Raw genomic sequence first — 15,578 nt, 5'->3', positions numbered from 1 at the left:
TGCTCTTCAGTTCCCAATATTAGTTCTTACACTGTAGGTTCTCAGTGCCCCATTGCCTTCAATGGAAGTTCTGCTTGATTAAAGAACAGAGAATTTGGTCCTTTCATAGATACATAGTAAATAAAGTAATAATTATAACAAGACGTTTTCCAAAGGGAAAAATAAGTTTTAAAATGTTTAAGAGAGGCTACACAGAAAAGCAGAAACAATAACCTTTTAAATCTTCATATTAAAGATTTTCTAGCAATGTGAAAATGCAAGCAACTTCTATTAACAGGGATCCACGCTCCTGGAAGGTCCTGTATTTGTAACTATGCTGGGATCAGGGTTTGTTTGTTTTTTTAAATAAGAATTAAGGGTTTACAGTATAAGCAGGAACAGTATTAAGAAGGTATGTGTACAACACAAAACAGGACATTGACAAGTCAATCTATACCTGAGTGATTCTTCAGTAAATGTCTTCCAATACTTTTGGAGTGGCTTGTGATGTACGTCAAGGGAACATGCCAGAGGAAGCTAAAAAGGAGAAGAGAACAGTAAAATAACATCACAATGTCAATAGGAGTTCAAATATGTAAATCAAGTTCTACAAGCACTATCAGCGTGTGCCTGCACTTGCCCAATTTGCATTGAGGCCCATTGAGGATCATGTGGGAAAATGCCTTTCAAGAAGCGTTCTTGTCTTATTTTAATTCTCTTCTGATTTTGTTCGACAATAATCAGTGGAATTCCTTTCTGGAGTGTCCATGTGTTCATTATCTCCGCAATATCAAAGTGTTCATCAATATAATAGCTATGCTGAAAAAAATGCAAAAAAGAGAAAGTTATTTACCCGACATTACCTGTCACTTTTCAGAGATATTATCAAACACTACTCTGAAGTCAAAAAAGATCTTAGTCATTTGTTTTAAAATTACAGCCACAGGCACAAAATATCTTAAGGAAAAAAGACAAATATTTTAGCAGTCTTCAGGCAAATATGTATTTAATTTCAAGATAAATACAGTGAGACTGATTCTCCTCTCTGTTACACAGGTGTATATCAGGAGTGACTCCTTTAATCAAAAACCAGTGTAAGCAAGGAATGAATCAGATTCATTCATTGCATCCTTAACACTAGGCTCCCTGATGGCCCATTTAAAAGGCTGAACAAATGTCTCTACACAAGAAGCACTAGTACTAGAGATCAACCTGGGAGAGACTGGGTCTCCAATGCTGCCAAGATGACAACTAGTTCTGTAGGCACAACAGAACAGTGCTAGGTCAGGTTGAAAACTCTGTTCTTCTAATTATACCTAAGCTTTATGCCTAACAGAGGAACAGCTGTTGGACCACATTCATCAGTACACTTCAGTTGCGTTGTACCGCAAAGGTGATGCAAAACAGCTGTAAACCTGGATTAATTGGCCAAAGCAGCAGAGTAGCCACAGTGTATCAGTGAATCTGACCTAACATGTTAAAAACTGAGAGCCACATCGTCCGCCCTCTAGAGCTGGTGGCCCAGAGCCCGCTGCAGGTGCCACTAAGTTTCACATGGATCTTGAAGAGGAACACCACCACTTCTATAGCAGGTGCACTGCATTTATGTGGCTGCCCAACGGCATCCACTGCTCAAAGGCCAATTTGCTCCATCAAGGATGATGTTGGGAACACACTGAGAATGCAAAGTCTACTCTTGATTTCAGCAAAGATGTGCTTCACCCACTCCCAAGAAAAACTGCAGTGAAAGGTACAAACAGCAACTCCCTCATACTCATACCCAATGGTAACGGACTCAGTCAAGATAAATCTTTAAAAAAATACTCCAAATAAAAATGGTGAAAAATATATTGGAATTTTTTTTTGCATTTGTAATCACCTGAAATGCTATCAGAAACACAAGTAAGGGCATTTTTTCACATGTGTGCACACTCACGCACACACACTCTAATCTGATAGTTTCCTTTTAAGTGGTTGATATTTTCTAGCCTGCTTTCACAAGTGATCACAGCCATGTCAGGCTGTATAATGATGTATAATGTATAATGATGTTCTATTACACGCACATTCCAAAGCCCAGGCTAAAGTCATTTGATGTGACGATATTTGACAGTGGAGCTCAGTGGATCCTTTTAAATTGATTAGAAAGCCTTGTTGGTCTTTTGCATTCTCATCCTTGTCTTTACTTCTTTGCCATCGCTGTTTTCCTTTTTTCCCCCGACAAGTTTAAATATCTGCAGTTGTTTATTTAGTCAGTATTTTTTTCATCACAGGGATTGCCTCATGAAACACACATCCCATTTTTATAAGGGATACAGGTGAAAAGCAGATATACAGTCTTACTACATCCTACTTCAGCACAACCACAGTGTCAGCGAAGCAGATACTGAAGTATCTGCTCAATAGTGATCTACATTAATGGTTAAATTACAAGGATGCAACTGATTAGTTTTTTCTGCACTAGTCTAATACAGAGAAAGCAGATAGCAATATGTACTCACTGCATTCTTAACCACCTGACTTTTGCTGTAACAAAATTTACCAGAAGTAAAGTCCTCTTCTGAACATGTCTGTAAAAATACACATTTGTAAAACAGGATTAGCAAGTCATACCATTTACTATAGTCCTGATTTCTTATTTCAATGTTAGCAATTGTTATCCAGCAAGAGAAAAATCTCAGCCAGTTACCAACACTTAAAAGTCAGTTATCCCTGAAGAAATATTCTAAAGCCTTTAGTAATACTTTGAGTCAAATGATCAAAACCCTCTGGTGAAATTGCCCTTGAAAAACATAAAATATGCCTCTCAAGTAATTTTCTGGTACAATCGGTCACATCCAGAATTTGCCCTTTGTACAACTGCTGTTTAGATCAGTAAATCACCCTTTAAACTTGGTCCCACTCAAGTATTCACCCAACCACCTGCAACAGTCCCACCTGTGCAATTTTGATTTCTTTGCTCTCTTGCCTAGCACCTTAGACACTATAACTCAGTGTTCAGACTGCCCATTACCAGCTGTCTAGTCCTGATGTTCAGTAGCAGGCTGACTCCAATAGACTTTTATGACTAAAGCTTCTGATGTGAAAAAAACTTGACATTGCTCATAAGCATGCATTTTAAAAAAATGTTTAGAAGACACTGACTTGGTTTTTGGACAGAATCTTTACAGACTTCACATATTTTATAGTAGACCGTAACGAGTTTGCTTCCTTTTTTTAAAATATGACCTGGATGTATTGCACAGCCTCTCAGGGTTCTCCTTAGACCCAGTGTTCTTCTGTTTGTATTGCACATGCTCTTACTTGTTTTCTACTTTCCATTAAGTGCGAACAGCAGAAAGGCTAACAGAGGGAGTTTGCCTGAGAGGAGGTACGCTAAGGGTTGCATTAAGGAGGCTGTGTTGCTGAGTATCTGAGCGTCTGTTGTGGGGACAGTTTGATCATGTGCTTGATTGGTGGTTTGAAAGGTGTGAATTGAGAGTGCTTTGTTCCAGGTGAGCCTTGAGTGGGCCTGACTGTTATAAAAAGCCAGCCAGTTGTGAACCAGCTGAGCAGCAAACAGCAGAGAGGCTAACAGAGGGACTTGCCTGGAAGTTTGTCCAGGGAGAGCCCACTGAGGCTTACATCTTGCCGGCTTCTCTGAGTAGTTACTACAACTCCTGAGGAAGCTCGTAGAAGGAAGGTAATATGGATGGGGAGCGTTCAGCTGTTGTGACCTGCACTGGATGTGCCATGTTTGTCTTTCTTCCACAGGACAGAAGCGACTTTGTCTGTACAAAGTGCAAGCTGGTCTCCATATTGGAAAAGAAGGTTCAAGGTCTGGAGCAACAGTTATCGACCCTGCGTTGCATAAAAGAAACTGAAGATTTCCTGGACAGACGTCAGGATATGCTTCTACAGACACAACATTATGAAGATTCAGAGCAGGCTGCACTGTGCGGACAAGAGGACGGTGAAGAAATTTGGCAGCATGTGACCTCCAGAAGAAGAAAGGGGAGTGTCCATGTTCCAGCAACACAGATACAGATAAGTAACCCTTTTCATGTTCTCTCCATAGGTACTAATGCAGAGAGGGGACTAGATGATACATCTGAGGGAAGGGAACAGAAGGAGACTCCGCTGATTGGAAGGCATGAGATGAACTGTTCTAGGGTTGGGGGTTCCACGACCACTACTCCCAAGAGAAGGAGGCGGGTGGTGGTGGTCGGGGACTCTCTCCTCAGGGTGACAGTCATCTATCTGCCGCGCTGACTGGGAAAACCGAGAAGTCTGCTGCTTGCCAGGAGCTAGGATTCATGATGTGACGGAGAGACTGCCGAGACTCATCAAGCCCTTGGATCGCTACCCCTTCCTGCTTCTCCACGTGGAAGGAAGAGGCCATCGAATGTGGAAGCCAATGAATGGCTACGCAGGTGGTGTCGGAGAGAAGGCTTTGGATTCTTTGACCATGGGATGGTGTTCCAAGAAGGAGGAGTGCTAGGCAGAGACGGGCTCCACCTAATGAAGAGAGGGAAGAGCATCTTCGGAAGCAGGCTGGCTAACTTAGTGAGGAGGGCTTTAAACTAGGTTCACCGGGGGGAAGGAGACCAAAGCCCTGAAGTAAGTGGAGAAGTGGGATAACAGGAGGAAGCACGAGCAGGAGCGCACAAGAGGGCAGGGCTCCTGCCTCATACTGAGAAAGAGGGACGATCAGCGAGTTATCTCAAGTGCCTATACACAAATGCAAGAAGCCTGGGAAACAAGCAGGGAGAAGTGGAAGTCCTGGCACAGTCAAGGAATTATGATGTGATTGGAACAACAGAGACTTGGTGGAATAACTCACAGGACTGGAGTACTGTCATGGATGGAGATAAGCTGTTCAGGAAGGACAGGCAAGGCAGAAAAGGTGGGGGAGTTGCATTGTATGTAAGGGAGTAGTATGACTATTCAGAGCTCAAGTATGAAACTGCAAAAAACCTGAGAGTCTCTGGATTAAGTTTAGAAGTATGAGCAACAAGGGTGATGTTGTGGTGGGAGTCTGCTATAGATCACCGGACCAGGGGGATGAGGTGGATGGGGCTTTCTTCCGGCAACTCACGGAAGTTACTAGATTGCAGGCCCTGGTTCTCATGGGAGACTTCAATCACCCTGATATCTGCAGGAAGTTTTTGGAAAGTGTAGGGGACAATTTCCTGGTGCAAGTGCTGGAGGAACCAACTAGGGGCAGAGCTCTTCTTGACCTGCTGCTTACAAACCAGGAAGCATTAGTAGGGGAAGCAAAAGTGGATGGGAATCTGGGAGGCAGTGACCATGAGATGGTCGAGTTCAGGATCCTGACACAGGGAAGAAAGGAAAGCAGCAGAATACGGACCCTGGACTTCAGAAAAGCAGACTTTGACTCCCTTAGGGAACTGATGGGCAGGATCCCCTGGGAGAATAAAATGAGGGGGAAAGGAGTCCAGGAGAGCTGGCTGTATTTTAAAGAATCCTTATTGAGGTTACAGGGAGAAACCATCCCGATGTGTAAAAAGAATAGTAAATATGGCAGGCGATCAGCTTGGCTTAACAGTGAAATCCTTGCTGATCTTAAACACAAAAAAGAAGCTTACAAGAAGTGGAAAATGGACAAATGACAAGGAAAGAGTATAAAAATATTGCTCGGACATGCAGGAGTGAAATCAGAAAGGCCAAATCACACCTGGAGTTGCAGCTAGCAAGAGATGTTAAGAGTAACAAGAAGGGTTTCTTCAGGTATGTTAGCAACAAGAAGAAAGTCAAGGAAAGTGTGGGCCCCTTACTGAATGAGGGAGGCAAGCTAGTGACAGAGGATATGGAAAAAAGCTAATGTACTCAATGCTTTTTTTGCCACTGTCTTCACGAACAAGGTCAGCTCCAAGACTGCTGCACTGGGCAGCACAGAATGGGGAGGAGGTGACCAGCCCTCTGTGGAGAAAGAAGTGGTTCGGGACTATTTAGACAAGCTGAACGAGCACAAGTCCATGGGGCCGGATGCACTCCATCCGAGAGTGCTAAAGGAGTGGGCAGATGTGATTGCAGAGCCATTGGCCATTAACTTTGAAAACTCACGGCGATCGGGGGAAGTCCTGGACGACTGGAAAAAGGCTAATGTAGTGCCCATCTTTAAAAAAGGGAAGAAGGAGGATCCTGGGAACTACAGGCCGGTCAGCCTCACCTCAGTCCCTGGAAAAATCATGGAGCAGGTCCTCAAAGAATCAATCCTGAAGCACTTAGAGGAGAGGAAAGTGATCAGGAACAGTCAGCATGGATTCACCAACGGCAAATCATGCCTGACTAATCTAATTGCCTTCTATGACGAGATAACTGGCTCTGTGAATGAGGGGAAAGCAGTGGACGTGTTCTTCCTTGACTTTAGCAAAGCTTTTCACACTGTCTCCCACAGTATTCTTGCCAGCAAGTTAAAGAAGTATGGGCTCGATGAATGGACTATAAGGTGGATAGAAAGTTGGCTAGATTGTCGGGCTCAACAGGTAGTGATAAGTGGCTCCATGTCTAGTTGGCAGTCGGTATCAAGTGGAGTGCCCCAAGGGTCGGTCCTTAGGCCGCTTTTGTTCAGTATCTTCATAAATGATCTGGAGGATGGTGTGAATGGCACCCTCAGCAAGTTTGCAGATGACACTAAACTGGGAGGAGAGGTAGATACGCTGGAGGGTAGGGACAGGATTCAGAAGGACGTAGACTAATTAGAGGATTGGGCCAAAAGAAATCTGATGAAGTTCAACAAGGACAAGTGCAGAGTGTCCTGCATTTAGGAAGGAAGAATCCCATGCACCGCTACAGATTAGGGACTGAATGGCTAGACAGCAGTTCTGCAGAAAAGGACCTACAGGTTACAGCGGACAAGAAGCTGGATACGAGTCAACATTGTGCCCTTGTTGCCAAGATGGCCAATGGCATTTTGGGATATACAAGTAGGGGCATTGCCAGCAGATCGAGGGATGTGATCGTTCCCCTCTATTCGACATTGGTGAGGCCTCATCTGGAGTACTGTATCCAGTTTTGGGCCCCACACTACAAGAAGGATGTGGAAAAATTGGAAAGAGTCCAGCGGAGGGCAACAAAAATGATTAGGGGACTGGAACACATGACTTATGAGGAGAGGCTGAGGGAACTGGGATTGTTTAGTCTGTGGAAGAGAAGAATGAGGGGGGATTTGATAGCTGCTTTCAAGTACCTGAAAGGGGGTTCCAAAGAGGATGGATCTAGACTGTTCTCAGTGGTAGCAGATGACAGAACAAGGAGTAATGGTCTCAATTTCAGTGGGGGAGGTTTAGGTTGGACATTAGGAAAAACTTTCACTAGGAGGGTGGTGAAACATTGGAATGCATTACCTAGGGAGGTGGAATTCCTTAGAAATTCTTAAGGTCAGGCTTGACAAAGCCCTGGCTGGGATGATTTAGTTGGGGATTGGTCCTGCTTTGAGCAGGGGGTTGGACTAGATGTCCTCCTGAGGTCCCTTCCAACCCTGATATTCTATGATTCTAAGTGACTCATTGCTTGGCTAGTAATACTCAACTCTATTATATCGGAGATGCTGACTTTTCCTGGTTTGCTGTTAGATAGGTTGCAGAATGGAATATTGGGTAATTTTTTCCTCCTTGAACTTGGTATATCCAATAGATAATGCTTCATTGTTGGGTAACCTTGTCTATGGGTCTGACCCCCGCCAAATACTTTGTTTGATGTACTTCCCATTAATGATTAAACTGTGAAAAAGCTGGACTTTCATTGTGAAATTGAGAGAACAAATAGATCCACGCCATTGTACATGTAATCATGCAAACAGAAGCATTAGGAATAAAAAACTTCATTAAAGTCAACAGAATTATACCACGGATTGATCTGGCCACTGGGCTAGATCCTTATCTAGTGAATCTGGGCATAGCCCCACTGGCTTTGATGAAGCTATGCTCATTTACAGCAGTTGAAGAACAGGCCCATTATCTTTTTGTCATCGGAAAAAGTGTACTAGATATGACCTTTATTCTGTCAAATGGATTATTATGCTAAGGTTGCTATTCTTACCTCTGAGACCTAAAGACTGGACTAATGCAATGCTTTGTCTTATGATCATTCCAACAAAGTCACATCATAAACTCAGCTGATGAACAGTCCTGCAATAATCGTTTGTACCCGTTGCTAATTCCTCCACATTTGAAAACCATCTCTCGCACAATAGTAGTTCCTATTGTATCAAATGACGTATTGAGTTTATTATTGCTCTTTAGGGCATCATCTCAGCTGAATCTATTTAATGAATTTTTTTGCTCCTAATGTTACAGTTCACACTGTTACAGATACAGTGAAATGTGTCTATTTGTTCTCCCAACTCCACACTTACAGCCTAATCCAGCAAGGCACTGACTTTGACAGGAATTAGTCACAATCAATATGCCCTTTCATTCTGCAGCTCTCTTCTCTTTGAGTTTCTGCCAATGTGCCTCTCAAATTTTAAATCTGTTTGTATTTTATAAACATTTTCTCTCAGTCTCTTAAAGATTTAAAAAGCCCATTTATAATGACTGACTTTCTGAACAGCTTCACATTGAGACAGAGTGCAAGAAAGTCACTGGGATGTGAAATTCACTCCTATGCACAAAGACAGCATAAGAGCTACACACCATTTGTGACCTCAAAACAAGGCTTAAATGGGATTTAAACTGTACATAGACCTTGTGCGTGCTATCTGCATGGGGGTAAGTTTCACCCCAGATGTATATGTATAGGAGTGTGCCGTACGTTAGCTAAAATAAAAGAAGGGAACTTACATTAGCCAAGCTGTTCCAGAGATCATTATTCTTTGCATTACTATAACTGTGTTTCTTTAAGTAATGAATTATTCCATTCTGGAACACCTCTTCAGTCAGAAAGTTCCGCAGCATGTGCAGAATGCAAGCCCCCTGCAGATGATTTGACACAGTTGAATCAGCATATAAATTCCAGCTGCCTTGAAATAGCCATAACTATGTTATACAACAATGTAAAATGTTAACACATGGAGAATTTTGAGAACATAAAAGGTGAAAAGTCAAATAAATGGGCACCAAGATGAAAGGCCACAAGTCATTTCAAGGTGATGGCTGCAGACTGTAACTAAATCACGAGGGTGCAATGAAAATAGGAGCTGCAGAAGGCCCCAAACACCACAGAAGCACTGTGGTTCTGATGGGTGGAAGGCCAGCTAAAGAGAAGGTATGCAAGGGGGATGCTGCATCACCCATGTATGGAAGAAATGGACTTAGCACTAGATCCTTTGAACCCAGTGTTTAGGGGAGGTTTGGAGAAAGACGAGGGAAAAGGTGCAAACTTGATCAGTGGATTTGTATTTAGGTGGAACTAGTGACCACATACTCACATGCAGCAGGTGCATAAGAGACTATGACCCTTATTCTAACCCAGATGCTAAAGTAAGTAGCTACAGATCTGCCCTTGCCCCGAAAAGTGGATTTTGTCCTTCCTCAGCTCCCACATAGCTCCCTGCAGAAAATTTCTCCTCAGGGTTAAATTTAGTGCTGATTTATGCCCTATTCAACTCCATTGACTTCACTGGGATTGGATGGAGTGTAAATCAGCACAGAATGTGACTTTCAAAGTAATTGATGGACCTAATATCTGACTGGACTTAGTCTCCCAGGCCAATAAAGCGGCACGAGTTGTGACCTCAGATGAAATTATGCATCCTGCCTGAAATAAAATGCTTTTGGTGATCAGTCAAAAGGAGTTTAACTAGAGTGAGAAAAAAAGGAGAAAGACAACCCCGATGAAAGTCTGAGCAATAATCTAAGCAGAGATGTCAGTCAGCATAAAAAAAAATACACTTGCCAATTCAAAATTATATTTAACAAAATTCTGAAAGAGTGTAACACTGTGTGTAACACAAGCCAGCAAGTCAGAGTCACAGGCCAATTCACTTGTGTGTGAATATCAAAGAAATGCTAAATGTTAATTTGGTTAAAAGGAGATGTGAATGATATTGTCTTCACCTTATCTGGAACCTGTTGAGTGCTACTGCATTTTATATATATATATATATATATATATATATATATATATATATATATATATATATATATATATAATCTCCATATCCCTGTACTTAATTAACCCTAGATCAAAAGTGTGTGTTAACATTAAGATGAGAATTTACTTGATGAAAACTAATGAAGGATTGTTTCACGCTATCACATTGTATTTACATTATGTCTACCCATCACACAAAATTGGAGCCTTGTAAATGTAAAAGATTGGTAACTTCAAATCATGGGTCTTTGTGTTTGACAGTGGAAATTCACAGACTCTGTTTGCATTTAATCAACAAAGGAAGAGCCCATGCAGTGAATGAATATGCCTGCCAGACTGCCTTCTATGGAAAGACACTATAAGAATGGATTCAGGGGTCAATTCTGTATCTCTGAACTGTTTTAGATTCTAACAGGGTGGAATACTGAACAAGTGGGCAGAGATCTCCAGAATTATTCTGGGTAACCCTGAGGAACTTTTGGAAATCTAGCAGATTACTACAACTCTATTATCATTTTGGATTTACAAACTTTGACTCACCTGTTAGTATATTTTACCTGCTTTAACCGCTCAATAACTCTAATTTCTTTTTCTTAGCTAATAAACCTTTAGTTAATTTACTAGAGAAATTAGTTGCCAGTGTTGTTTTTGGCGTAAAATTGAGAGTATCCATTGACTGGGTAGGTGACTGATCCTTTGGAATTGGGAGTAACCTAATGTGAGGTGATTTTTGGTTTTAATAACCTTTCATCACAAAGTCCAGTTTGTCTGGGTGGCAAGATGCACTGGAGAGCCTAAAGGGACTGTTTGTGACTCCATGGTGAGATTAATACAGTAATCCAGGAGTGCACATTTGTTACTGGCTTGGTGAAATCTAATTACAGACTATGCTACCAGTTTCGGGTGTCAGCCCTGTTTTCTGACAGTCTGACCTGAACCTCACACTCACAGCTGTGAGCTACTTCAGACAGCGTGATAGAGAGATTTTGATCTTTAACATAAAAGAAATCTAACAATGTAACAGGATGTTACAGAATTCAAGTTGAAATTTGATCTTCAAGTTTCCTATTTTGCCTTCACTTTACACAAATGTATTCCCTTCTGGCCCCAAAAGTTTAAAATATTTTATGGTGATTTTTAGACAGCCATTAGGAAATGTCCTTCATTAAGATACTGTGGGGAAGTGTAACAGGGTACGCTGAGTCAGGAGCTGACTCAGCGCCTCGTCACTGAAATCCTTGTCAGTATAGGTTAATTGGGACCTAACCACAAGATCAATTAACTAAGTAGAGCTATAGGGCTAGTTTGAGGGGGAAGCAACTCCAGCTGCGGGGAACATATAAATTGAGACGAAGGAAGCATAGAGGGGAAAGCTGAGAGCCAAAAGGAAGACAGAGGTGGGCAGGACTGACTGCTGCTAGCTCTGTTCCCTTTCCCAGGAGCAAGTGGGGGAGCTGGCTGGGGCAGTGTAAATATATGTAAAAAGCTCTACAGGTGGTGGCCTGCTTTGGTGTGGTCTGTGGTTAAGGTCTGAAAGGACTCACAAGGGAACCACCCCTTGGCAGGAAGACATTAACTATATAATCTTGTAAATTATTTAAACAGCTGTCCCATGTAAAGTTACTATTTTATTAGCTAATTGTTTTAGTTTCTTTCACAGTAGACAGATCATAAATTATAACAATTTAGAATAATTTGGCCAAGCATATAACTGTATTATGACAACTAAATGCAGACCAACTATAACACTCTGATGTGAGAAAATGATAGATTTTAGAGCATTTGGAACCAAAACGTCACCACTCATTTTTTCCCCTTGTATCAGCACCTTTTCTCTCCAAGTTATAACTTACACATAGACAACGAGATCAAATAAACAAAGTACTTTAGTTATTTTGACAGTTATAAGATGATTTAATTAAGAATTTATAAAACAAATGAGAAACTACAGATGGAAATTCCATATTCACTACGAGAAATGGAGAGACATGCTGAATTCTCTCTCTCTCTCTATAAACTTTAGGACAATCCTGCAATGTGCAACTCTCTTTGAATTACAAAGTGCTGCATACCCCAATTATCAGTGGAGTCAATGGGAGCTAAAGGCAAGATTGAGTCTTTATGGCTCAGTCCTTTACCCACCGAAGTAAAACAGACATTTTGACATTTGTTACAATGGAATAATACCCGGCTATTAACGTGCTTTTAGTCAAAAAACTCAATAAAGGTGCGATCTTGCAAGGTGCTGCCATTCTTCTGGTGTCAGTGGAAGGAGACAGTGCTTAGCATCATTCCAGAGGGCTCTACGCAGTTTAGATTAATACTAAATCCCACGCCCCACCTCCCCACACACATTTTGTTCTTTTATGAAGGCAAGTTGTTAATATTATTTCAATGCCAAGTTTCCTGTCTATGCTGCCCATAACATTATAAACCAGTTATACAACTGAAAAAAAATTGCCATTACATATGAATATGAAGCAGATTTACCTTGTCGTATGACACAGTATCAAACATTTCCTTGATCTGTGTTGGGTTTTCTGCTTTTGAAGATATGGGGTGGGATGAGTTCATAGAGTCTCTTCCCATTGCTGCAAAGCAGGTACCTAACAAATAATCATTCTGGAAGAGTAAAAAGGTAGTAATTGTGTATTCACTTGAGGAAAAACATCTTGAATTATAAATGAAACAGGCTACAATTTACCATACATACCACTTGCAACTCTGGGTACATGGCATCAACAGATATAAATTCCATGTATCGAGCAAACCCTTCATTCAGCCAGATGTCATTCCACCATTCCATGGTAACAAGATTACCAAACCACTAGAAATAGATTAAAATATATTTTCAGAAACAGATAAAGAAGATATAAAGGAATTAAGACAAATGTTCAACAAGAAATAAAATGTTCATTAATGGATCCCAGACAGAGAGGAAGAATAAAAAACTTTTTCCAAATAAATCAATAATATTACTTCTGACAGTGAGTGTTTTAAAAGATGTACATATATCTGATTTCCAATTAATAGTGAAACATCTCTTCTCAGTCACAAAAAATTGGTAAGTACATTAACAATAAATCTATCGACACGGCCAAATTCTGGCAAGAGCTGTGCCATGTCCAGTATCTCAACCCTAGCCTTCCCCTGGGACAGGATCTGGAATTGGGTCATTTCTTATTACATAAAACAATGATCCTACCAGTCAGGAAATCACTCTAAGCATTCAGAAAGCTATGGCATCAGTTATTAGCGAAAGTCATTCTCTAACATATGGCAATAAAATGGATGAGTGCAGGGCTCATCATTACTGTGTGTTGTTCATTTATCACACCAAATTCTTAAATCACCAATTTCTTTTTATTTAAATAAATAATAAGGGGAGTATATTGAATATGGTATACTATTAGGAAAGTCATTACAGGACCAGTACTTGAATCTTTTTTTGAACATAAATGAATGTCACAGGCATTCATCTTTAGAATGTTTCACTCGTTTTATAAAAAAGTGTTAGTTAAGGCCAAATCCTGCTTGCCTTACTGACATGAGTAATTTGTTTAAAGTCAATGGGACCACCCTCAAAACTCAGGTGAGTAAGATTTGACCCAGAGTTTAGAAATACAGTAAATAAGTTATTTAGTAAAGTAACTTATGAAATATATATATTTTCAATATGCTAGCTCAAACAAATAGTTATTTTCTGTATCTACTATAGAAATTAACAATTGAAAATCTACACTAGTCCTTAATAAATCAAAGCCAGTCTAATTTATGAATTAATAGAAAATCAGTTTTTAATGTCAATGCTTTACCATACTGTCATCAGTTAATCTGAAGCCTCTTGATGAATCATGGCATTAATTCCTTAAAATGCAGTTCTACTTTGCAAAGTATTCAAAAATGGCAACTTCTTACTCAATATACATGCTTCTTGTGTTCAGAATCATAGTTGTTTACTAAAGTGGCAAATATAAGGGTTTACAACTTTTGACACCTATTAGTATTGCAGAGCCAACATAGCAAAGAATTGGATTCTCTTCACTGATGTACATTATCATTTCACAGAGGGAAAATGTCTGTGTGGTTATATAACAAACAGATGATTAAAGAGATCTAGCTTCAATTCCCACCTCTGCGACTGACTTTTTATATGATCTTGGGCGAGCAACTTTAAGCACAGAGCATCCAAATTTCACAATAACTTCAAACAGATCGTGGGTGCTGAGTGCTTCTAAAAGTCAGGCACTTAACTTCTGTGTATCCCCGGTTCCCCACTTGTTAAGAGAAAAAAAAGTGATAAAACTTCCCCTGTCTTATAAGGGTTCTGTGTGAATAGTTTATTGTTTGTAAACTGCCTAGATGCTTTAGTGATGGGGGGCCATTTTAAGTAGATAGAATTTTTAAATAAGGCCAATCATGTATACTCAGCAAACCTTCTGAAAGCAGCAGAATTTCAGTTTAACTAAGGGCATAATCTGACCTGAGGTATCTTTATTAATGGTGATGATGAACAAAAAGAAAGAAAATAGTTTAACACTCAGATCTTAGGGTGAGTTTGCAGAACTGGTAATTAGAAAAAGACATCTTTTCCCCTCTAAAATGAGCACTTTTATGACTGACACATGAGACAATGTACATGGAATCCATACCGCCATTTTTACAGAGCCAATTTTCAGAGCAGAAATACTTAAAAATAAAAATGCTGTTTTGATTAATATCTATAACATATATCCTTCCATGTCCTGATGGACATGCACAATAGATTATCCAAACTAGACTACCTGATGAGCAAGTTCATGTCCTATTACCATGGTAACCCAAAGTTTGTCAGAAGCTGAAGAAGTCTCAGGATCATAAAGCAGAGAAGTCTCTCTGTATGTGGTCAGGCCCCAGTTCTCCATGGCTCCTGACTGAAAGTCAGGGACAGCAACAAGATCTGAAAAGCAGTATAACTTAATATACGTTGATATGTGGGACATTTGAATCATTGCTCAAGTCTAGTAGAGGAAACAGTAATTGAAAATGTCTCCACTATTGGTTTAATTCAACTCCCGTTGAAACTGGTGGGAATCTTCTATGGACTTCAATGAGAGTTGATCAGGTTGTATGTGAATAGGTCACATGACAACCACATACTTAAATCCCTTCCAGCTACCAGAAATGCTTTGATGGTCTATTGCTTTCAATAGCTACAGGAACTTTCACCATACAGAGGAAGTACCTCTTTACAGTGCTTCCTGCCACCAAAAAATGATCAAAAGTGAAGTATCTTCCTGATATTGTATAATTTCTCTAATGTTATCGAAGAATAAATGCTGCCAAGAGAAGCAAGACTTGCTCAAAGAGACTATTCTGTAATTGTTAATCTTTCCAAGAGCACAAGAAAGAGGATTTGGCCACTGTAAAGTAACTACGTCTGTTTATCGCTTTTTTAAAAAATGGATTCCCTAATTTACCAAACCAAATATCTGTATTAATAATTAGACAAAGCATCCGCAACCATCCCCCTGAGGATCCTCATAATTGTTTGGCCCTTAGAATACCATTTGCAATCACTT

At 40.3% G+C, this 15,578-nt stretch overlaps 1 protein-coding gene across 4 annotated transcripts in view; it reads right to left on the bottom strand.

Annotated features, from left to right (window-relative positions):
* Positions 1–15,578, bottom strand: part of LOC119855863 (endoplasmic reticulum aminopeptidase 2-like) — a 47,916-nt gene that overhangs the window by 14,062 nt on the left and 18,276 nt on the right. For 3 of the 4 annotated variants that reach the window (XM_043515353.1, XM_038402709.2, XM_038402712.2), the window contains 7 exons: positions 14,802–14,956; positions 12,731–12,844; positions 12,508–12,639; positions 8,766–8,897; positions 2,481–2,549; positions 620–798; positions 437–516 (listed from right to left, as the gene is read on the bottom strand). In XM_043515353.1, the coding sequence (XP_043371288.1) occupies positions 437–516; positions 620–798; positions 2,481–2,549; positions 8,766–8,897; positions 12,508–12,639; positions 12,731–12,844; positions 14,802–14,956 (861 nt within the window). The remainder of the gene's footprint in view (positions 1–436; positions 517–619; positions 799–2,480; positions 2,550–8,765; positions 8,898–12,507; positions 12,640–12,730; positions 12,845–14,801; positions 14,957–15,578) is intronic. The other variant, XM_038402714.2, reaches the window with a different exon arrangement.

This window comes from Dermochelys coriacea, chromosome 5 (assembly GCF_009764565.3).
Source record: "Dermochelys coriacea isolate rDerCor1 chromosome 5, rDerCor1.pri.v4, whole genome shotgun sequence".
NCBI lineage: Eukaryota > Metazoa > Chordata > Testudines > Dermochelyidae > Dermochelys > Dermochelys coriacea.
This window is presented reverse-complemented; position numbering and strand designations above follow the sequence as displayed.